This window comes from Triticum aestivum, chromosome 5B (genome assembly GCF_018294505.1).
Source record: "Triticum aestivum cultivar Chinese Spring chromosome 5B, IWGSC CS RefSeq v2.1, whole genome shotgun sequence".
NCBI classification, from domain to species: Eukaryota; Viridiplantae; Streptophyta; class Magnoliopsida; order Poales; family Poaceae; genus Triticum; species Triticum aestivum.
Window position 1 is genome coordinate 355,610,006 of NC_057807.1, and position 23,117 is coordinate 355,633,122.

At 47.6% G+C, this 23,117-nt stretch overlaps 1 protein-coding gene across 1 annotated transcript; it reads right to left on the bottom strand.

Moving 5' to 3' along the window:
• Positions 1–18,581: 18,581 nt before the first annotated feature.
• Positions 18,582–20,779, bottom strand: LOC123111835 (putative F-box protein At4g21240). The gene is made up of 3 exons (XM_044532712.1): positions 20,547–20,779; positions 20,167–20,440; positions 18,582–20,081 (listed from the first exon to the last, which is right to left on the bottom strand). The coding sequence occupies exon 3, from the start codon at positions 20,020–20,022 to the stop codon at positions 18,913–18,915; it is 1,110 nt and encodes a 369-aa protein (XP_044388647.1). The 5' UTR covers positions 20,023–20,081; positions 20,167–20,440; positions 20,547–20,779; the 3' UTR covers positions 18,582–18,912.
• Positions 20,780–23,117: the final 2,338 nt, after the last annotated feature.

A 23,117-nucleotide genomic window follows, 5' to 3' on the forward strand; every position in this document is an offset into this window, starting at 1 on the left:
GAAAGATAGCCCTAGAATGTGAGGAAGGCGATGCTGCTTATGCTAAATCTGTCTGTGCAACAGAGGAATTGAAGTTTTACAAGGACAATGTTGACCCGGCGGACATGACGTCTTTGAAAAGGCCAACCAGAGAGCATGAGCTGGTGATGAAGTTTAAATCGGCTGACGATGCCAAGCTGGTTGATTTTGTTCCCGGCGACTCATCTAAGCAGTTCAGTATCAGTGCTAACCTAGATCCCAAATAGGAAAGCGCGCTCATCGAGTTCAGTCGTGAGAACCGGGACATCTTCACATGGAAACCTTCTGACATGTCGGGTGTACCGAGAGAACTCGCAGAGCACACTCTCAATATTGATCCAAAATTTAAGCCGGTAAAGCAGTTTCTTCGGCGGTTCAATGAGGAGAGACGTAAGGCCATTGGTGAGGAAGTGGCCTGGCTCTTGGCAGACGGGTTCATTGTTGAAGTTTTTCATCCAGAGTGGTTGGCTAACCCGGTGCTAGTGCTTAAGAAGAACGGCACCTCACGTATGTGTGTGGATTATACGGACTTAAACAAGGCTTGTCCGGCTGATCCTTTTGCTCTCCCTCGTATTGATCAAATCATTGATGCTACGACGGGTTGTGAGCGTTTTAGCTTTTTGGATGCTTATTCTGGTTATCATCAGATCAAAATGGCAATTAAGGACCAGGAGAAGACGACTTTTATTACTCCTTTTGGAGCCTTCTACTATGTTTCTATGCCTTTCGGGCTTAAGAGTGCCTAGGTGACCTATCAGCGATGTGTGCAGAATTGTCTTCATAATCAGATTGGGCGCAATGTTCATGCCTATGTGGACGACATTGTGGTAAAGTTCAGGGAGAAGGAGACCTTGATAGATGATTTGAAGGAAACCTTTGACAATATCCGGGTCTACCAGATGATGCTTAACCCGGCCAAGTGCATTTTTGGTGTGACAGCAGGCAAGCTTTTGGGGTTTCTGGTTTCTAACAGAGGCATTGAGGCTAACCCGGAGAAGATTAAGGCCATCACCTCCTTGGCTAAGCCGGCGTGTATCAATGATGTTCAGCTTTTGGCGAGCCGTATTGCTGCCTTAAGCCGGTTCATAAGCCGGTTAGGTGAGAAGGCTATACCGTTGTATCAGATGATGAAGAAAATAGACGACTTTGTCTGGAGTGATGCTGCTAACAATGCATTTGAAGATTTGAAGAGGCAGCTAGCTGAGCCGCAGGTTCTTGCTGCTCCCATTGATAAGGAGCCATTATTGTTATATGTGGCTGCTAACACACGTGCCGTCAGTGTGGCCATTGTGGTGGAGCGCAAGGAGGCTGGCAAAGAATATCCGGTTCAACGGCTGGTTTACTACATTAGTGAGGTGCTTATTGGGTCCAAGCGGAGATATCCACATTGGCAGAAGCTTGTTTATGGGGTGTTCATGGCCAACCAGAAGCTTAAACAATATTTTCTGTGTCATCCCATCACTGTGGTCAGTTCTGTTCCTTAGGATATATCATTCAAAACAGAGAAGCCACATGAAGAGTCGCCAAGTGGGCCATTGAGCTTGGGCCTCATGGTTTAAAGTATGTGCCACACACTGCTATCAAGTCTCAAGCACTAGTGGATTTCATCAACGATTGGACAGAGCTGCAGATGCCTGAATAGAAGTCGGACAACACATATTGGACTATTCACTTTGATGGGTCCATGCAATTGGAAGGCTCGGGGGCTGGAGTTGTTTTAGCTTCCCCTCGAGGTGACAAATTTTGTTATGTGCTAAGCTTGATGTTTCCTTGTACTAACAATGCAGCTGAGTATGAGGCCTTGATCCATGGTCATCGGATGGCTAGGGAGATGAACTTAAGCCAGGTGAGGTGCTTTGGCGACTCAGATTTGGTGGCTCAACAAGTCTCAGGCAAATGGGATTCCAAGGATCCCCTCATGGCGGCTTATCGCCGCGAAGTTGATGCTGTTGCTGGACACTTCAAGGGTTATCAAGTGGAGCACATTGATCACAGAAAGAATGAGGCGGCTGACGCTTTAAGCCAACTGGGATCTCAGCATAAGCCGGTGCCACCTAACACTTTCTTGGATATTCTGCATAACCCTTCTATCAAGTTGCCTACAGAGGAAGACTTGGATGTTCCTGACCCGGAAGCACAATTGATGGCGGCTCTTCACGTCATCCCAGATTGGACAGTGCCATATTTGGCTCACATGACCCGGGGCGAATTGACTGAGGATGAAACCTTGGCTAGGCAGATAACCCGGTGGTCTAAGTCAATTTCAATTGCCAATGGCGAGTTGCATCATCGCAGTCTCACTAGGGCGTTTCAGCGTTGTGTATCTCCTGAGGAAGGTCAAGAAATTCTTTGTGAGATTCATGAAGGAGATTGTGGACATCATGCCGGTTCAAAGTCCCTTGTGGTCAAAGCTTTTCGTCATGGATTTTATTGGCTGACGGCTCACGCTGATGCAGAGGATCTGGTCAGTAAATGTGATGGTTGTCAGAAATTCTCATGGCGAGCTCACGTGCCGGCTCAAGAATTACGGATGATTCCAATTACTTGGCCGTTTGCAGTCTGGGGACTTGACATGGTTGGGCCTTTCAAAAGGTCCAAAGATAAAAAGACCCACCTCTTGGTGGCAGTCGACAAATTCACAAAGTGGGTTGAAGCAGAGCCGGTCAGTAAGTGTGATGCGGCAACGGCGGTTCAATTCATGAAAAAGGTGATTTCCTGTTTTGGTTTTCCTCGTAGTATCATAACTGATAATGGCACTAACTTGTCCAAGGGTGCCATGGAGGAATTTTGTCAACGTGAGCATATTCGGCTTGACGTTTCATCAGTAGCTCATCCCAGTCCAATGGTCAAGCCGAAAGAGCCAATCAGGAAATTTTGAAAGGCATCAAGCCCCGGCTTTTGGTTCCCTTGCAACAGACGGCGGGTTGTTGGGTGGAAGAGTTACCATCAGTGTTATGGAGTATCAATACTACCCCCAACAGATCTATGGGTTACACCCCTTTCTTCATGGTTTATGGAGCAGAGGCGGTTCTTCCTAGTGACATCCGTCATGACTCGCCCCGTGTGGCGGCTTATGTTGTTGAAGCTGATAATGAACAAGCGCGTTAGGATGCACTTGACCTATTAGATGAAAAGCGTGACTTGGCAGCAGCCCGCTCGACGATTTACCAACAGGACCTGCACCATTATCACAGCCACTGGGTTATGTCCAGAACCTTTCAAGAAGGTGATTTGGTGCATCGGCTCATCCAGGATCAAACTAATGCACACAAGTTATCCCCACCTTGGTAAGGGCCCTTTGTGGTCAGCAAGAACTTGAACAACGGGTCATACTACCTTATCGATGTTCGAGAGCATAAAGACTCACGTAAATCGGAGGAGAAGACCCGCCGGCCATGGAATATTGCTCATCTTCGGCCTTACTACACTTGAGCCACCGGTTCTTATGATGTACATATTTTTGATGATGTATATATTATGATAAGTAATAAAGCAGGACCTCTGTCCTTTTCATCCTTAATGATCATACATCTTCATCATCATAATTCAAAGACCAATTGGGGGCTGATCGTATTTGAATCTAGCTTAACACTTTTGGTCCGACTTTGATCGTATTCGAATCAGAGTCGTTAAACAAGTCTCAAGGTCATTTGGGGGCTTCCTGTTCAAACATAGGTCGTATTTGAACCAAAGAGAACATAGCTGTCAGTACCCTCTTGATCGGCGGAATGCCAAAACCACTAGGGGGCTTCCTGATCGTATTCGAATCCTAGCTTAACCCTCTTATGGTCTAGTTTATTGATCGTATTCGAATCAGAAGCCTCATTTTTTCTCTCTGTGAAAGATCGAGGATGTCGCCTAGAGGGGGGGGGAGTGAATAGGCGCTTTAAAATAATTACGGTTAAGGCTTGAACAAATGCGGAATAAACCTAGCGGTTAATTTGTCAAGCACAAAACCTAAAACAACTAGGCTCACCTATGTGCACCAACAACTTATGCTAAGCAAGATAAGCAACTATGTGATAGCAAGATCTATGACAAAGAACACTATGGCTATCACAAAGTAAAGTGCATAAGTAAAGGGCTCGGGAAAGAGATAACCGAGGCACGCAGAGACGACGATGTATCCCGAAGTTCACACCCTTGCGGATGCTAATCTCCGTTTGGAGCGGTGTGGAGGCACAATGCTTTCCAAGAAGCCACTAGGACCACTGTAATCTCCTCACGCCCTCGCACAATGCAAGATGTCGTGATTCCACTAAGGGATCCTTGAGGGCGGTCACCGAACCCGTACAAATGGCGACCCTTGGGGGGGTCACTGAACCCGTACACTTTGTCAACCCTTGGAGGCGGTCACCGGTACCCGTCAAATTGCTCGGGGCAATCTCCACAACCTAATTGGAGACCCCCGACACTTGCCTGGAGCTTCACACCACAATGATTGATCTCTGAACAACACCAACCGTCTAGGGCGCCAAGGCACCCAAGAGGAACAAGCTCTAGGGTGTCCAAACACCCAAGAGTAACAAGCTCAAGGGTACCAAGCACCCAAGAGTAATAAGCTTCTCAACTTGTAACTTCCACGTATCACGTGGAGAACTCAAACCGATGCACCAAATGCAATGGCAAGGGCACACAGAGTGCCCAACTCCTTCTCTCTCAAATCCCACCGAAGCAACTAATGCTAGGGAGGAAGATGAGAGGAAGAACAAGAAGGAGAACACCAAGAACTCCAAGATCTAGATCCAATGGGTTCCCCTCACATAGAGGAGAAAGTGATTTGTGGAAATGTGGATCTAGATCTCCTCTCTCTTTTCCCTCAAAAACTAGCAAGAATCCATGGAGGGATTGAGAGTTAGCAAGCTTGAAGAAGGTCAACAATGGGGGAAGAACACGAGCTCAAAGGATAAGGTTCATTGGGGAAGAAGACCCCCTTTTATAGGAGGGGAAAAATCCAACCGTTATGTGCTCAGCCCGCACACGAGCGGTACTACTGCTCCACGAGCGGTACTACCACTCGGGCGGAAGAAGCAGGGAAAAGGAGCAACAACACATGAACCTTGGGGCAGTAGTACCGCTTATAAGCGGTACTACTGCTCACCCCAGCGGTACTACCGCTGGAGGAGCAGAACACAGGACCAAAAGAGGCAGGGCAGAGCAGAGAACGGCGGCAGTAATGCAGTAACGGTACTACCGCCCGACCGGAGCGGTGCTACCGCTTATAGGCGGTACTACCACCCAATCGGGGCGGTACTACCGCTTATAGGCGGAACTGCCGTGCCTTACTGCTGTGCTACTACTGCTAAACCCAACACGGAAAGTGCAAGACCCAAAATCGAGGCGGTAGTAGAGCGGTACTACCGCTTGACACTACAAGCGGTACTACCGCTGCCACCGCGGTACTACCGCAGGGAGAAAAACAGAACTGCCATAACTTCTTCATATGAGCTCTTAATTGAGCAAACTCAAGCTTGTTGGATACAAGACAATGAGTAGCATCAGAACAGCAGCTGGATGTAGTAAGAAGAGGCAGAGGAGGTATGCCTAACAAAAAGAGGAGAGAAACCTCCAACAGAGAAGAACCGGCAAAACCTCCAACATCGAAAACATCATAGAAGATGCATGTGAACTCCGTTTTCGATGAACTCGAGCTTGTCATCAAGATGGCCATAAGCTCCAAAACTCACAAAGAGAACCAAACAAGAACCAAGAAATATGATGCAAGGATGCAATGGTTTGAGCTCTCTACAAATGATACGATCAAGTTACTCATCGAGAGCCCCCCTTGATAGAACGGCAATCGATCCTAAAACCCGGTCTCCCAACTACCACCATGGGATTGGTAAAATGGAAAACCTATCAAGGGAAAACCTTTGCCTTGCACATGGTCCACTTGAGCTAGGTGATGACGATCTTGACTCCCTCAAGTTGGACCACCTTTCTTGATTGCGTTGGCTCGATCAAGACTAGTTGATTGCTCCCCCATACTCCACTATGGGTGAGCCACTCTTCCGCACATCTTCACAAGTCCATTGTCACCATAATGGACGACAAGCTTCAAGCATTTGATCTCTTCGTGATGCTTCACTTGAACTTGCACACCACAACCTAACCCCACAAAGAACTCTCACGAAGATTATGGGTTAGTACACAAAGCGAAATTGACAATGCTTACCATACCATGGGATCGCTTGATCCCTATCAGTAAATCTTCTACGCTTTGTGAGTTGATCAACTTGATTCACTCTTGACTTAGTCTTGATCAACCTCGAACCTTTCCAACTCTCTTCATTTGGATGATGTCTTGAAGGTAAACATGAATGATCACACAATCTTCTTCTTCAAGACATGCTTGCAATAAGCTCAACACTCACATGACCAATCTTTGGATAATTCCTTAATAGCACCTTGGTCAACTCATAAACTCCTAGAAACCAACACATGGACTTCAAGAAAAGCCTATGGACAAATCCTTCAAATATAACTCAAGACAACCATTAGTCCATGGAGATTGTCATCAATTACCAAAACCCAACATGGGGGCACCGCATGTTCTTTCACTCTGTTTGGCTTAAATTTTTTGAAAACAGTCTTTGGGTTTGTCTTGAGACTTTTTTGTTCATATCTGAGGCATATATATATGTGGTTTCTATTTAACCCGGCTTGGCTTTGGACGATAAGTCTCCAACATATGACAATGATCAAACATTTGGAAATTTTAGGCTTCTACAGATCGGGTTATCACCCTTACTGTGCAAGCCACATAAACCGGCAATGCAAATTCAATATCACAGGTATGATGTTATAGTTATGTTTCCAAGTTACGATTCATAACCGGCTTATCAGTGACTCCTTTTTTTTACATGTCAGTGGTCATATGTAAGATATTATGACCCGCCCTGCGGTAAACCGCCAAGGGTTCTTGTGATCTATTTCTGTGTCCAGGATAGTTCAAGGACTTTCTTATGCATAAGGAAAACAGATGATAAGTATAATAAGGGTAAATATGAGATAGTGGCTTAACAGTGTTGAGCACCAAAATGTGCACGACGGCACGACAGAGCAAAGTTATTTCTACCCTATTACATGACTCCCCGAGTCCAAATGATTAACCATTTTTTCAGAAGGTTACAAATATGAGCCGCCCGGTGGATCATTTCTCTTGTTGGCTTGAAGCTGCTGGATCAACCCTTTCCTCTTCTTTGTCCTATTCCCCGTCCTGGAAGGTTGATTTGCAAGCTGGGTTGCCTCGCTCCTGTGTTTACCACTACGTTCCTGATTGTTCGGCTAGGGAGTAAAGGGAGCATCTCTGTGATTGTCACGATCGGGTCACCCGAGCCGGACCTCAGACTGGGTGAAGCCGAAAGCTAGCGCTCTTACTGTTTTCAATAATGGTCGGCACACATTGGAACTCATGAGTACAAAAAATGTATTGCACAAGTCTCATAGTGAGCAACCGAAGAAAGGTATCGGTGGGGGTACTATTTTCTTCGAAGATGCTTCTTACACTTTGTCGGTAATATAGCATAAGTTCCCTGAGCGCGCTTTGTCTATTACAGCCCTATGGCCTGATTGCCTGGTTATCGGAAACACCGTCGATATTTTCGACAGGTGGAGTACATAACACTTTTCGGTCCTTGACCGAAGAGGGAGAAGCCGACGGTCGGTTAAGACGCGTATAAAGTTCGGGTGAACACAAATATGATATAAGTACTTCGGTCCATAGATTCATTATACATAAAATTCTTTTACCCAAGTCACTTGGGGGCTCTTAAATTTAGGTGAGCTGTTTTATAATAAGTGTTTTTCTTCTTAGTCATTGCAAAGTCCTTTTTATATCACTCTTTTTCGACGCGAGTGTGCGGTCAATAGCCGGGGAGCCTAATTTCTCTCTCAAAGCCGCTAAAGTTTGCTAAACTGGCCTAACGAGAAGTACTCCGCCTTCGGGGTAGGAGGTTGAAGCCGTAGGCTAACCCGCTTGAAGTCTTGAGATAGGATGTGTCATGTTAAAGCACGACAGAAGCACAATTTTTTTTCTAAGACCAATTTTCTGATTGGCACCAAACAATTGATCTAGTTCGGACGTCGAGTTTTTCCTGATGTTTTTTGGTTTTCCAATCCTGCGGCACTTTTCAACTATTTGTGTGTTTTCCACATAAGTCTCGACGTGCAACGCCGGACACCTTTAGAGACTCGGCAAAAATTCTCGGATATTGCTATATATGCATCACTTTTGACTTGTGTCTTCGGTCAATAGTTGGGTTGCCCGGCTCCTGCGCTTGCCTCCTACGTTCCGCTTTGTTCGGCTAGGTGTGCGAAGGGAGAACCACTGCGATTGTGCTTCCAGCTCGCATGTGTAAGCACCTCAGTGGAGAAAGCCGAAAACTGACTGTCACAATAAGCCTAAACTGGTCAGTGGTCCAATGACTGTATTAAATGACACTCCGTTCATAACATTGGCCTAAGTGTTTACGGCTTGACATTGGCTGTCACCAAACACTAACCAGGGGGCTACTTGCTGGCCTCCCAACTTTAAGCTCCTATGACTAAGTGAAAGTTATAAAGCCCGCATATCTGATTGCCTCGCTTCCGCTAAACACAACCGCCTTCGAGCACCGAGACGTTAGCTAAGGGTTGTTTTGTTATTTCGGAAACACCCTGCATAGCATCTACAAGGGGGTAGAAGCCGACGATGGGCCACTTTTAGATTATAAAAGGTCGCAACGGAAGTGAAAATTTGGGTTCATCTAGACCATAGAGTTTGGAAGCTTTTCCCGAACTAAATCCTCAGTATTTTCCTCCCACATTGATCGGAGATGAGGTTTCATGATCATGCTTAGCATGACAACCCAAAGAAAGGAACCGATAGCGGGACTATTTTCTTTGGATCATGTTTCTTATGTTAAAACAATAATATAACATGTCTCTCTACATACCTTTGTTTATAAAACCGTATGGCCGGATTATCTTGTTTGCCGTAAATCTTTTCCCTCAGAAGGGCTTTATAAAGTGGGACAAACACTCCCCGGCTACTGGCCGAGGAGGTTGAAGCCGATGGCCGGTCAACAAAGTTCTGTACAACAAGCATTGATGATGTAGAGTACTTGGATACATAGAATCATTACACATAATTTGTGATTTTACTTTGGATATCGATCCTTAATTCGGCCACCCGTGCCCACATTAAGGCTCAGGGGCTACTGGGCTTCGTTCTTATTATTTACAAATATTAAAGGGGTACATTGATCCCCTAATCTGGTGTCGCCACCCGACCAGTGTCTCGAGGGCTACTGCATTGCCTGTCCAATGCAGAAAATTTAAAGTGCAATATAGTTTTTGAGGAGATTATTATCCTCAGGTTGGTCGGCCGCACCCAACATGAGTCTCGAGGACTTTGCACGCCGTGTTTCTATTCCTATGTATGCTGCCGAGCTAGGAGTTGATCCTCAGGCCGATTTCGCGCATCGACCTGAGTCTCAGGGGCAACTAGGATCAGCAGTTTCATGTTTTCCTTCAGGTGCATCTCGGGTTTTAGACTGACGCACACACCTTGAGGGCTACTAGCTAAATGTCTCGGCAGAGAATAAATTGCACCAATCAAAAAATCAGCCCGTAGTCAGGGGTGGTGCACCACCTTGGAAGCAGTCTGGCATAAAGCTCAGGCGCCAGTGGCTGGCTCCATAGAGGGCATTCCCGGCATTAAGCTCGGCTAAAATCCTTCAACTTTTTTGAACCAAGATGATCTATGACATCTCGGATACAGTCCGGCCTTGGATCTTGGACACAATCCGGCGTTGGAGCTCGGATACATTCTGGCGTTGGAGCTTGGACACTATCCAGCGTTGGAGCTCGGATACATTCTGGTGTTGGAGCTCGGAAGCAGTCCGGTGTTGGTGCTTGGTTGCAAAAGATACCTCGAATGCAACCCGGTGTTGGAGCTCAGATGCAAGAGGACACTACTGCCCGGGAATAACTTCAAACCCGAGGTGTGGCATAAAAATAACAAGTCATTGATAAAGGCCAGAAACTTAAAGGGGCTCCTCGGATACCCGACGTGTAAACTCTTCGGATTTACTTCGGCGATCCTCAAGATCGAAGATGAGAAGATTTGTTGAACCAGTTTTCAAGACCGACGACCGAAGATGAAGAACAGCTCGGAAGAATCGAGGAGCATCCCCAACTTGAAGACCGGTTCAGGGGGCTACTGACGGTGTCCTAAACTAGGGGGTACTCACCACGTCGTCTCCCGATCAGTTGGATTGGGTCGAGTACCCCATGGCCGTATACTCATGGGCCAGTTCGGACAGTTTCCGCATACAAGGAAGATTCCACAAGACTTGGTGATCAAGACAAGGACTCCTCCCCCACCGACGTATTCGGCTAGGACTCTTGTTACCCTAGGCCTATGGTACATTATATAAACCGAGGCTAGGCTAGTCGATATATCATTATGACATTACTCATCATACCTCTAGGGTTTAGACCACAACATATGATCTCGAGGTAGATCAACTCTTGTAACCCCTATACTCATTACAGTTAATCAAGCAGCATGTAGGGTATTATCTCATCAAGAGAGCCCGAAGCTGGGTAAAATCCCGTGTTCATGTTACCATTGATCCTAAGACGCACAGCTTGGGACCCCCTACCCGAGATCCGCCGGTGGTGTCACCGACAAGGGGAATGAGGAGAGACTAGGTCATGGATATTTATAAGAAAAGACTGATAAGTGGGCGCGAAAGACGAGGAGGCCAAAACATGGTTATCCGTCTGCCCAGACGCCTCAATTTTTGGGACGGTTATTAAGATAAGGATCCGTTGAGATATGTTGGACAAAGTGTGAATTAATGACAGGTGACGTCATGGTGGGTTATCACAGATCTAGAAGATGACGTCATGGCGGGTTATAAACTTTCGCACAAATGAAGAGCAAACGTTTTTTATTAAGTGTTGAAGATTGACATGAACCAGTTCAAATCAATCTGGGGCCTAATGTTGGGGATATAACTATTAGGTATGACCCGCCCAGGAGGGGTTGGGTTATACCTATGACAATTCGTAATATGAAGCCCAAGACGATACTTGAAGATGGCGGTTCAGTTAAGGGCCCAAGGCCCAAAGGCGGCTTAAGGCCCATAGAGATAAACCACCATATGTGTATAACTTATATTGTAAGGCAGGAATAGATAGAGACCGAGCCAGACACTGTTTATGAGCCGTCCGGGACTCTGTGAGCCGCTAGGCGTCGACCTCTGTATATAAAGGGACGACCCGGCGGCGGTTCAGGACAAGTAACATCAAATCGAGAACTAGGTCAAGCGAATTCGCTCCCTAGTAATCGAGACATAAGCAATCCCACCTCAAACTGGATTAAGTCATTACCTTCACCGCAAGGGGCCAAACCAGTATAAACTCCCATGTCCTTTGCCCCGTTTTAACCCCTTTAAGCTTCCTAGTTGTGATGGCTCCACGACTAAGTCCTTTTGCTAGGACATCTGTCGTGACGTTTCCACGACAGGAAGGGTCAGGAATTTCTGGTGGAACATCATGAATAGGTTCTTCTGCTTGTGGCGCGGAGGTGTCAGATGCTGGAATTGGTTGCTCCGGTTCAGGAACTTTGGGGTCTTCAGCCGGCTTAGTCACCTTTGCCTTCTTGCTAGTTTTTTCTTTTCCACTGCATGTGTTATGAGGGGTCAGTACAAAGATAAGAACCTGATAAGGAAGCAAATAATAAGTAATTGTTATTACCCAGGAGCAGTTTTGAAAGCTGGCAGCTGGGACTGTGATGAGTCACCGGAGGAGGAGTGAGAAGTCTCCTGATAGTTTGAATCGGAAGAATTACGTGGCTGGTGAATGAGTCCCGCCAGAGGATAAAAATAGTTTAAATTTGGGATGACCTCGTTTAGACGTTTCCTCGGAGCTAGAGTATTTGGTAAACCGGAAGATAATTCTTCACCTCCGCTGGTCCAAGTCTGTCGCCGGTTCTCGTGCTGCTATTGCTTCAAAAGAAAGTGAGGATCCAGATAAGCTAAGGGGTGTGAAAAGCTTACTTTTCGAGTTACTCTTCGAATTTTCTGTCTTGGCAAAGGCTCGGAGTCGAAGGAAATGATACTTAACTCTTCCTCGATTGCTTGACTGGCCCCTATGTCATCCTGATGATAATCAATGTCAATAAGATAGTTGAAAAAGGAGCCAAGGGAATCAAGAGCTACCTCTGACTCAGAGCTGTCGTCCAGTTCAAACAACTCGGAAGTACTTAATTTCTTCTTGTTCTTCTTGGCGGCTTTCTTGGCAGCCCTGGCCTTTTTGGCAGCTTCATGGTTATATTTCTTTTTCCAAAAATCAGAGTCAGCCTGTGAAAGTCATCAAAGTTGAGTTAATAGAATATTTGAATGACGAAGGTAAAAGTAAGTAATTTAAAGACTCACATCTGGTGGCGGGTTAAGTTTGCAGAAAGGGTTCAAACCCACTTTGCTGCAGTCTTTCGAATCTTCATTCAGAAGGGTCTTTGTCATTCCATTGATCGTCTCATCATTTAAACGTACGGAGTTGTGGTGTAGTGGATCCTTTATACCACCCGTGTAAGTACACATTAAGCCAGATCAGCGACTCAAGGGAATGATTCGCCAAGAAACCCAACATTGAACCAAGTCAATGCCAGTTAACCCATTTCCTAGCAGAGCCTTGACCTTTGCAATGGTGGGGGCAAGTTTTGCACGTTCAGCAGGGGTAAGCTTCTCAGGAAGACGATGTTTTGGGTCAAGACGCTGGGCATGATAGCCTGGCAGTGGATTCTCGTCAGCCAGAGAGGTATCTTTGCAATAAAACCATGTCTGGTTCCAATCTTTGGGGTGACTCGACAAGCAAGCATAGGGGAAGATAGCATCTCTTCTTTGTTGAATTGAGATTCCGCCAAGTTCCAAGCTGGGTCCATTCGTAAACTCGTGTTGGCGGTTCAAATAAAAATATTTCCTAAACAGTTCTACACTGGGCTCCTCTTGAAGGTATACTTCGCAGAAAACTTGAAAGTTGCGGAGTTTGACACGGAATTGGGTCCGATGTCTTGAGGATGGAGCTGAAAGAAGTGCAGAACATCTCGGAAAATTTTAGAATCGGGCGGTGAGAAGCCCCGATTCATGTGTTAGTAAAAACAATGACCTCATCATCCTTTGGTTGAGGTCTTTCTTCTTCTGGATTGGGGGCGCGATAATGCATGACATTTTTGCTGGTAAATAGCCGGTTTTGACAAAGTCTTTGAGTGTGTCTTCAATGATAGTGGAGGGAACCCAATTACATGAAGTGGCTGTCTTCGGCGGCATTGTGAAGAAAGAAGCCTAAAAGAAAGAACAATTTTGCCGGTTTAAGTTGATTCATTAAGCCGGAAGTAAAATGCTACAGTATATATTCATAGTGGCGACTTAAAAGGGGATTAATGATATATGGCTACTGATAACCGGTGATGTGAGCCGCCATGACTAGATTGATATCTATCAAGAGTGAAATCTGCTAAGTGTTGAATAAACATGTTTTACAGACTGGAGCAGATGATTTAGATCTAGCGCTGTGTGAAAACGGAAAATAAATCAAAACCTAAATATCGCAGCAGCAGAGGGACTAGCACATGGACGAGATTTCCGCATCTAAAAGGTATGTTCAGTGATTAAGACAAAGGATAGAAACAGGTTCTGCATATTTCAAAGGTCATTTTTCGATCAATGTAAGGATTAACAGAAGCGTGACGAAGAACGATGATGAACTCGTAGAACGGTAGAAACCCTAACGGAGATCTATGGTGGAGAAGATGAGGTGCTTATTGGATCCGATGAGCAAGGAAGAGGCACTGCAGTTTCTCTGGTCCCGTTCAGGTCGATGTTGCGGCCGAGGTCGAGGAAGGCGATGAGCTTCGCGGTGGCGGCAGCGCTCAGGTCTGCAGATGCGTCGCCGAGAGAGGTGGAAGACGTGAAGGAGAAGAGGGGAAAATGAAAGGAGGGTTGTTTGACCCTATTTATAAGGAGAAGGGTAACAGGTGGGCGCAAAAAATGAGGAGGCCAAAGAATGATTATCCAACCGCTCAGATGCCTCGATTTTCGGGATGGTTATTAAAGATAAGGATCTGTTAAGATATATTGGGTATTGTGTAATATTAATGACAGGTGACGTCACGGCGGGTTACCACAATCGCAGGAGATGACGTCATGGCGGGTTATGAGACCTCGCATGAATAAAGAAGGAAAGATTTTTCTAAGTGTTGAAGGTTGACATGAACGAGTTCAAATCAATCAGGGGCCTAATGTTGGGGATATGACTATTGGGTATGACCTGCCCAGGAGGGGCCGGGTTATACCTATGGCAGTTCATCAATACAAAGCCCATGAGGATGTCGAATATGGCGATTCATGAAGCAAGGGCCTAAAGCCCAAGGGCGACTTAGGGCCCATAGGGGTAAACCGCCATATGTGTATGACTTATATTGTAAGGCAAGTATATTTACTCACCGAGCCGGACACATTGTCTATGAGCCGGCCGGGACTCCGTGAGCCGCTGGGCGTCAACCTGTGTATATAAAGGGACGACCCGCCGGCGGTTCAGGGCAAGAAACAAGAGATCGAAAGCTAGGTCAAGCGTATTCGCTCTCTAGTAATTGAGACATAAGCAATACCACCTCAAATTGGATTAGGCCTTTACCTTCACCGCAAGGGGCCGAACCAGTATAAACTCTCTGTGTCCTTTGTCCCTTTAACCCCTTTAAGCTAACCTAGTTGCAATGGCTCCACGACTAAGTCCTCACACTAGGACATCTGCCATGACAATTCCACGACATGAGCTATGTGGCGGCGCCCATCTGGCAAATAAAGTTTTCTTGAGCCTCCCTATCTTGATGGAGTCGAGCGATGGCTTGATGGCTCGTTGGTGTAGATTTTAGCCAGGCTCTCTAGCCGGTTAGACTAGGGTTTGCCAAGTTTGTCTGGGTGGCAGCGGTGACTTAGACCATGTCTAGTAGAGCCCTTAAAGCCTTAAATAAACAGAAATAACCGTTTTTTACGGGTTGAAATGAAAAACGGCAAATAATAGAACCCATAAACCCCTAAACCCTTAAAAAAATTTATGGATTGGATTTGGGGTTGCCCTCCCAATCTGTCAAAGTGGGGATTGGAGAGGGAAACCCACCTCCAACCCGCACTCCACCAGTCGTTGCGCGGGAGGGAAATTTCCCCTCGCGCGCTCCCTCCCGTCGGACGCCGCTGGACTCCTCCGTCGCCCCGGCCGCCCCGCGGCGAGCCATGGAGGCGCCGCCGGACTCCTCCGTCGCCCCGGCCGCCCCGCCCGCGTCCTCCCTCCCTCTGACCGTCGCCCCGCCCCCGGCCTCGGCCTCGGCGACGCCTGCGCCGGCCCCGTCCTCGCTCCCTTCGTCCGCGCCGGAGGTGCCGTCGGTGGTGGCCGTCGACGCGAAGAGGCGGTGTGCTGGCCAGCACGTCGTCCTCCCCCAGCCCGCCCCTGCCGTCGCCTCCGTCGCCCCGGCTGCAGCGGCGCCGAAGGCGAAGCAGACCACCTCCAGGAAGAAGCCGACGCCCGCCCCGGCCGCCCCGCCCACCCCGGCCCCCGCACCTCCGCCCGTCGTGCACGAGGTGCTCGATGGAATGCCTGCCCCACCAACGTCGTTCATGGGGCTTCTCGAAGAAGCAGAGGTGGACATCGGGGCTCCTTCTCTCAAACCCTTTGGGTTTGGTTATTACTAGCAGGAAGAGGGTGATGAGGAGGAGGTGACCGAGATAGAGGAGGAGGCGTTCACCGCCGTTGCAAAACCCACCGTGCGCTCGGCAAACTATAGCGAGGACGAATATATTCTCTTGGTTCATGCTTGGGCACATGTGGGGTTGGATGCAAGCACCGGTACCGATCAAACCGGTAAACGCTATTGGCAACGCATAGAGGACGTCTATTGTAAGATCAAGCCGAAGACCGGTGGGTACATCCCTCGTAGTTACCGGTCGCTTCAAGGCCGGTGGGAGTTGATGAAGCCCCATTGTGCTCGTTGGAGTGCGGCAATGGACCAAGCGAAGGATGCACCGCCTAGTGGAATCGTGGAGAGTGACTATGTGAGTACATATATGTTTTTCACATTTATTTTGATTTTTTATGCTATTGTTATGTGAGTACATATATGTTTACTATGCTATTGGTGGGTTTGTAGGAGGCAATTGCCGACTTGAGGTACAAGGAGATGGCCGCTTCCAAGGGCAAAGCATTCCCATTTAAACATGTTTGGAAAATTCTTCAAACTTATGACAAGTGGAAGTTGAGGGATCAAGAGACCGCACCCAAGAAGTCGGCAATGCTTAGGATGGACGATAGTGAAGATGAGGGAAGGAACGAGCACAAGCCCGCTGGAAACAAGAAGGATAAGCTAAGGAAGAAGATGGAAGGAGAGGCGTCAAGCATAAGGGAGAAGATAGAACATATGATGAAGTCAAGGGAGGCATTGACAATGAAGACATTGGAGACAAAGCTTCTTATCAACGAGAAGAAAGAGGTGAAGCTTGCACAAGTTGAAGCAAGGCGTGAAGATGCCAAGCGCAAGGCCGACTTGGAGGAGAGGATGATCAGGGTCAAAGAAGCAAAGGCATGGAAAGAACTCATGGTGGAAGAGAAGGAGCACATGATGATGTCCAAGAAGGACATGGATGGAGACCAATTGATATGGCGGAAGGAGTACAAGCAGGACATCGCGGAGAGGAAGAGGATATTTCGTGGTGCGTCATCTACTCTTCGAGGTGACACTCCAATGAGTGGTGGTGGCGATGGCGGTGTGGAGGACTCCACCACCGACGACAATGGAGGTGCTTGATGGACGTGGAAGTGGTCTAGGAGATGGCGCCAGGTGCAACTTTTTGGTGATGGTGCCGATGAGAGGGGGAAGATGATGATTGTGTGATGTAAACTATTAAACCATGCATCAACGATCTTCATTTCCATGTTTGTTTGAAGGTTGATTGTGTTTTTCTAGTGAAAATTATGATATGTCAAATGACAGTTTTAAGGGTTGGGGTTGGGGCAAAGACTAGAACCCTCAAACCCAACCCTTATAACGGAATATTCCGTTATAAGGGTTGGGTTTGAGGGTTCTAGTCTTTGCCTCTGTTTTTCAACTCTTAAAAGTGTCAAAAATGGCCAATTCTCAACCCTTAAAACTGGTTTTAGATTTAAGGGTTTGAGGGCTCTACTAGATATGCTCTTACCTTTGCAGTTTCGTCAGTCAGCCTCTTCTTAGTCGTGTTGGTGCGCCGTTCGGCATAAAGCCCACTTAGACGGTTTTTCCAACAAGGCGTTGGTCCGGCACGAGGACCATGCCATTTCTAAGAATTCTTCAAGTTCAAACCCTCCCCACATTGGCATTTCTCTTAAAGGCATTTAAGGACCAGATCATCCTTGTTTGCATCATTCGGGATATTGCCTTGTTCACGGATCATAAAGACATTCATAACTTGCTGGCGATCAAAGCAACTACATAGCTTGGGTACTGCAGGAACGCAAAGAGATCAAAATTATTGTACGTTTCAGCTCAGGTTGCTCTGTTCCTGAGCATGTCCGCCCAGCGGTACGTTGAGGGCAGGACCTCGACGCCGTGGCAGGATGAAGCCCCTCCTACGGCTATAGCGTGTCACGGTACATGTGGTTTGGTCGCATTACCTGTACAGCCACAGCGTGTCGACCTTCACCTACGCTGCGGACTAGAGCGGCATGCCCTCCTCTCAAACGAGTACCTTACCCGCTGGAGACGCGGTTAAAGGTGCCGTCGAAGCAGAAGAAGGTGGGGATCGGGCGGCTCGCGCCAACGGCGATGCAGGTCGATTGTGAAGGGGGGCTGTCTAGGGAACTAGAGCTAAGATGGATGCCGAGGAAATGGTAATTGGAGCCGCAGTCAATCGCTCTCGACAGAAGAAACCTGCTATGCCTGACGTTCGGCAATCGTTCTGCACCAGGCTGATGAAGAAGAAATGCCTCAGGTGGATGCACATCACACGGCCTGGCCTTAAAATGTCGCCGCTTCAGCTATGTAATGCATGGCTCAAGTCGAATCATGTAGAGAGCCTATCTCTTGTTTTGTGTTTGACCCGAGCTGATGTAAGACTGAACGCCGTGGTTTCTTTTCTTGATGCAAAATGGAGCCAGGGAGCGATTCCCATTATCATCAACATGATTTCCTAGCGTACAGGGCTTGGGATCTAGCTCTCGCACAACATGGCAACTGTACTCTCTATGGCCAGCTTGAGGCCTGAGACTGCATTTACAACATTATGAAGACACAAACGATAGTCTCATGTGAACAATCTGCATCAATTTCAAAACACGCAAAAACGGGTGCACTCACAACCATCCGTCAATTTCAGAAAACCAGACTATGCAAACCAGCTAGGCCTTTATCATGCGAAAAGGAGGCAACCAAGGTTTTACATGCCACAAAGCCAGACTAGTCATGAGCAGTTCCGTAACAGAAAGCGATTAGTCTGATTTTACATGACACAAAGCCAGGCTAGCCATCCAGGTTCACAAGCTGGAGCGAATATCTCAACCAAGCTGTTCCCTGAATAATTACAGAAAGCAAAATGTAAAAGAACAAAATATTCTTCCTAACTTGGACTATAAAGTCTTCGGTATATTATGAAATTACAATTAATGCAACTCTCAGAATCAAGACAAAGTGAGTTGTTAGGAAATTTTCAAGATTGTTCTTATAACTAATCACAGAGAGTGATAAAGTAGGCCAAATTAAGGCAGTTAACAACTCCATTTTTGAAGAGAAAAAACAACAAAGATAATGTAAATCTGTAAGCTGAAATCTATCTTCAAGAATAAAGAAGACCAACATCATTGTATCTTCTTGATGAAATTATCTTAACGCAGAGGAACTATACTTTCAACAAACGTATGAATGCTGAAAGGAAACTCAGATTCTGGACAGGCAATCTCCAATTCCCCAGAGTTTGAATTTGGATCATAGCAATATAAGTTCCGAGCAAACAACTGCACCCAAATTTTGGAATCATGAAAAAGTGTGTGTCTTGGAGTGAAATAACATGATTGCATCAACGGAGGCAAAGATATGTGGTATCTATGAGTCCAACTCTGCTTATCATCGTTATCGAGCATTAATATGTCCATTGTACGAGGTATACCTTCAAGCGCACCATCCACAACTAATAAACATAGTTTTCCCTCGAGCTCGGACAAAGAACAGTGCCCTCCATAGGTCTTGCGTGGAGGAAGCATCAAGACATCAAACTTTTCACTTTGAAGATTCAAACAATTGATACGTGATGAAGAGATATAACGGAACCTTGTCAAATAATACACCGAACCATTCACATGTATACCTCTATCAATTGGTGCCCCACGGAGAGTCCCAATTTGTCTCCAGTCTCTATCTCCAATTGTGTATATCTCGCAGAGCACCTCGAGAGAACCAGCATGAGCTCCCGGATAAAAGTGCGCAATTTTGTGTTGCTTAGTTGACGGGCAAAACCCCAAGCAGTGCCAGTTGCATGATGAGAATTGGCTGCTTCCTGCAGTGTACATTGGCTTCGGCAACACAACAGATTCACCGGTTGTCGGGTTGAGCAACTCCACTGCTCCTTTACTGTCACCTAGGCAGAGCAGGCCGTTGCAAGAGTTGTGCACAAACAGGCTCTGAGCAACCAAGGGCCTAGACAGCTGGTACATGTATCCATTGGCGTCTGCGAGCACCATGGCAAGAGACCTATCATTTGCTCTGTCATTTGCAAAGAGCAGCAACTTCTGCTGGCTTCGGTTCAGGTGCTCGTGAAGAAAATGCACATCGGAAAGCAATGACATCCAGTATTTGCATACCATCCTGCAAGAAGCGAGCGTGCGGGCAGGCAGCTTGTGGAAGACCTCGGTGAGCGCATCACTGCAGAGCAGCCGAGCATTCCCCTCCACCACCTTTGCTTTCTTCCCTCCCATCAAAGTCTTGCTAGGCGAGGACATGCTCACTGGAGATCAATCACTACTGATCAGGCTAGAGCAAAATCGATCTGCCCTGGTTGCTACAAATTGATGAAACAATCACAAATATCAACACAAGGAACGCAACAATTACAGCAATCTGCAAACCCCATTAGCTTTACATACCTCCATGATCCAGCCCGGACTAGCCACGTCCACGCAGGGTTCAACTTCTAGTTCTTGAAACCAAGAAACAAGCGCCCAATCTCAGCACGACGATGTCCACCAAACAGGACTCACCAGCAGATGCGGAGGCTGCATTGAGGCTTCCAGGAAGGACCTCTCACACCACCTGCCGCCCGGAGGTTTCAATTACGCCCCAAGGAACTCGCACCACATGGTAGGTAGGTGGCGGCGAGCTGTCGAGTTCTTGTAGACTGAAGAGGCCAACGAACCAAACCTACCGGCCGAACCAAAACAACCAATCAGTCAATCAAACCAACGAACCACCGCGCCGAATCGGGCGGCTAAGGAAACAACGAGATGGCGGGAAACGGACGGGGTACCTCTACGGTACGAACGAAGGAGGCCCTCGATCGGGAGCGGAGGGCCGCGACTGTGGCCTCGCCGACGACGGCGGCGGCGAGCCGGCGACTTTTCTCTCTTCTCCGCCCGCCCCTTCCTCTTCGTCGGTTGCTTTCGTCCTTGTTTAATTTTGGAGGACGGAGCAGGGGGGATGGATGTATATGATGCTTTGCCTCGGTCGCTGCCGTCTCGTGCGTGTCGACTCGACGAGGCGTGACCGGCTGGATCCGCTACGCGGCGCGAATCTCGACGGATAAGAGGGGGTGCCAGGGCGGCGGGGCCGTTGAGAGTTGAGGCGCGGAGTGGACGGACGGGGGTGGGTGTGGAGCCGCAGTGGCCCAGACGTTTCGGGCCTTCGCTCTCCGAGTCGCAATCATGGCGACGCCGACGGCGACCGCCGTTAGCATGGGACACTTTTTCCTTTTAGCATTGGACAGTGAATAAATCCATGAGCTCATAGTAATGTCAAAACGATTTGCAATCTTCTTTTTATATGGAATGTGAGGGATACAGTAGTAGGTAATCGACCTAGTGCAGTTCTTTGAAGTAGTAGCTGTTACAAGGTGGATTACAGGAGCGAAAGCTCTCGAATGGTGAAGAACAGAGGTAGGGGGAAACAGGGCCGGTAGCCGCCACCGAGCCTTCGTTGATCCTCTGGATGCCCTTCTCCTTGGGTGTCGCTTGGGTTAAGTACTGACACTGGCTTGGGCCACCCAGTCTGGCCCGAGCACTCTTGGGTTGGCCCGGCACGCATGAGTGGGGCTAGTCGCGCCTGTCTCTGGGACCGGGTCCTGAGTGGCCCTGACATCTCCCTCTACTTGGCTTGAGGCTTGCCCCTAAGCCTCTGCATTGGGAAAGCGATCTTTTGCAGTGCGAGCTTGTCCTCCCAGGTGTCCCTTAAAGTTGCGTTGTTCAACCACTTCACTCTTACTTCCTCGATCATCGCCCCACTGCTCTTGTGCCATCTTGTTTGCAAGATCTTGACAGGTACAGCAAGTTCATCAGAGAAAATTGAAAGTTCAGAGCTATCTGGCGTACCAAGGAGCACTGCATCGCGGAGTTGCAAGACATGAAAAACACGGGGGGCACAGTTGCTTGCGGAGGTAGCTACAGTTTGTAGGCGACGTCGTTGATGCGTTCCAGGAAGGGGAATGGCCCGAAGAACTTGAAGGCCAGCTTGTGATTCGCGCGTGGTGCCACCGATGTCTATATGTAGGGTTGGGGCTTGAGAAAGACCATGTCACCCACTGTGAACTAACAAAATGAATGCTTCTTGCCAGCTTGTGTCTTCATCAGTTGTTGTGCTATGTTCAAATGTTGCTGAAGCAGATCTTGTATCATTGTTCTTTCCTCCAACCAAGATTGTAGGGAGGGAACTGAGCAGGCGGTCGATGCTGTAATCCCCCAGTGCCTTGGGTCCCTGCCAAACATGACCTTGAAAGGTGACATCCCAATGGCAGTGTGATGAGGTGTGTTGTACCAGTATTGAGCTAGCGGCAGCCAGAAGCTCCATTTCCTGGGACACGCCTGAGTAAAGCAGCGGAGGAAGGTCTACAAGCACTGGTTGACGCACTCAGTTTGACCATCCATCTGTGGGTGGTTCACCGTGCTCATCCTCAATTATGTCCCTGCATAATGGAAAAGCCCTTGCCAAAACTTGCTTGTAAAGACCGGGTTGTGGTCTGACACAATAGCCCCTGGCAGACCATGAACGGTGTATATATGTGCCATGTACAGGTGGGCCACTTTTGCTGCCGTGTAGGGATGTGCCAATGGTAGGAAGAGTAAGCAAATTTGGTATGCTTATCCACGGTTACACACACACACAATTGAAACGTCCAGACTGTGGTAGACCATCAATAAAATCCGTAGTAATCATATCCCAGGATACTTGTGGTATAGGAAGTGGCAGCAGCAATCCTGGGGAGGCTGACCTGTCTGGCTTCGCCTGCTGACAAGTTTGGCAACACTGATGTAGGATCAAAAGTAGGTCTAGAGGAGGGATTAGACTACTTGACCAAATAAAAATCTAGCATTTTCCCAATTTTAAGTGTTGACAGATTTTAGCAACTAGTACAAGTCAAGCAATCAACATACACATGCAATTCTAAGAGTGTAGCTGCGAAAAGTAAAACATTGCATATGAGGGTAAAGGGAAGGGTTTGGAGAAGGCAAACGCAATATAGACACAGAGATTTTTGGCGTGGTTCCGATAGGTGGTGCTATCGTACATCCACGTTGATGGAGACTTCAACCCACGAAGGGTAACGGTTGCGCGAGTCCACGGAGGGATCCACCCACGAAGGGTCCATGAAGAATCAACCCTGTCTATCCCACCATGGTCATACCCCACGAAGGACTTACCTCACTCGGGTAGATCTTCACGAACTAGGCGATCTCCTTGCCCTTACAAACTTCTTGGTTCAACTCCACAATCTTGTCGGAGGCTCCCAAGAGATACCTAAGCAATCTAGGAGACACCACTCTTCAAAACGTAATAGTTGGTGTGTTGATAATGAACTCCTTGCTCTTGTGCTTCAAATGATAGTCTC

Excerpts from the sequence above, each read along its gene's own strand:
- LOC123111835 (XM_044532712.1), bottom strand. The coding sequence starts at position 20,022 with ATGTCCTCGCCTAGCAAGACTTTGATGGGAGGGAAGAAAGCAAAGGTG.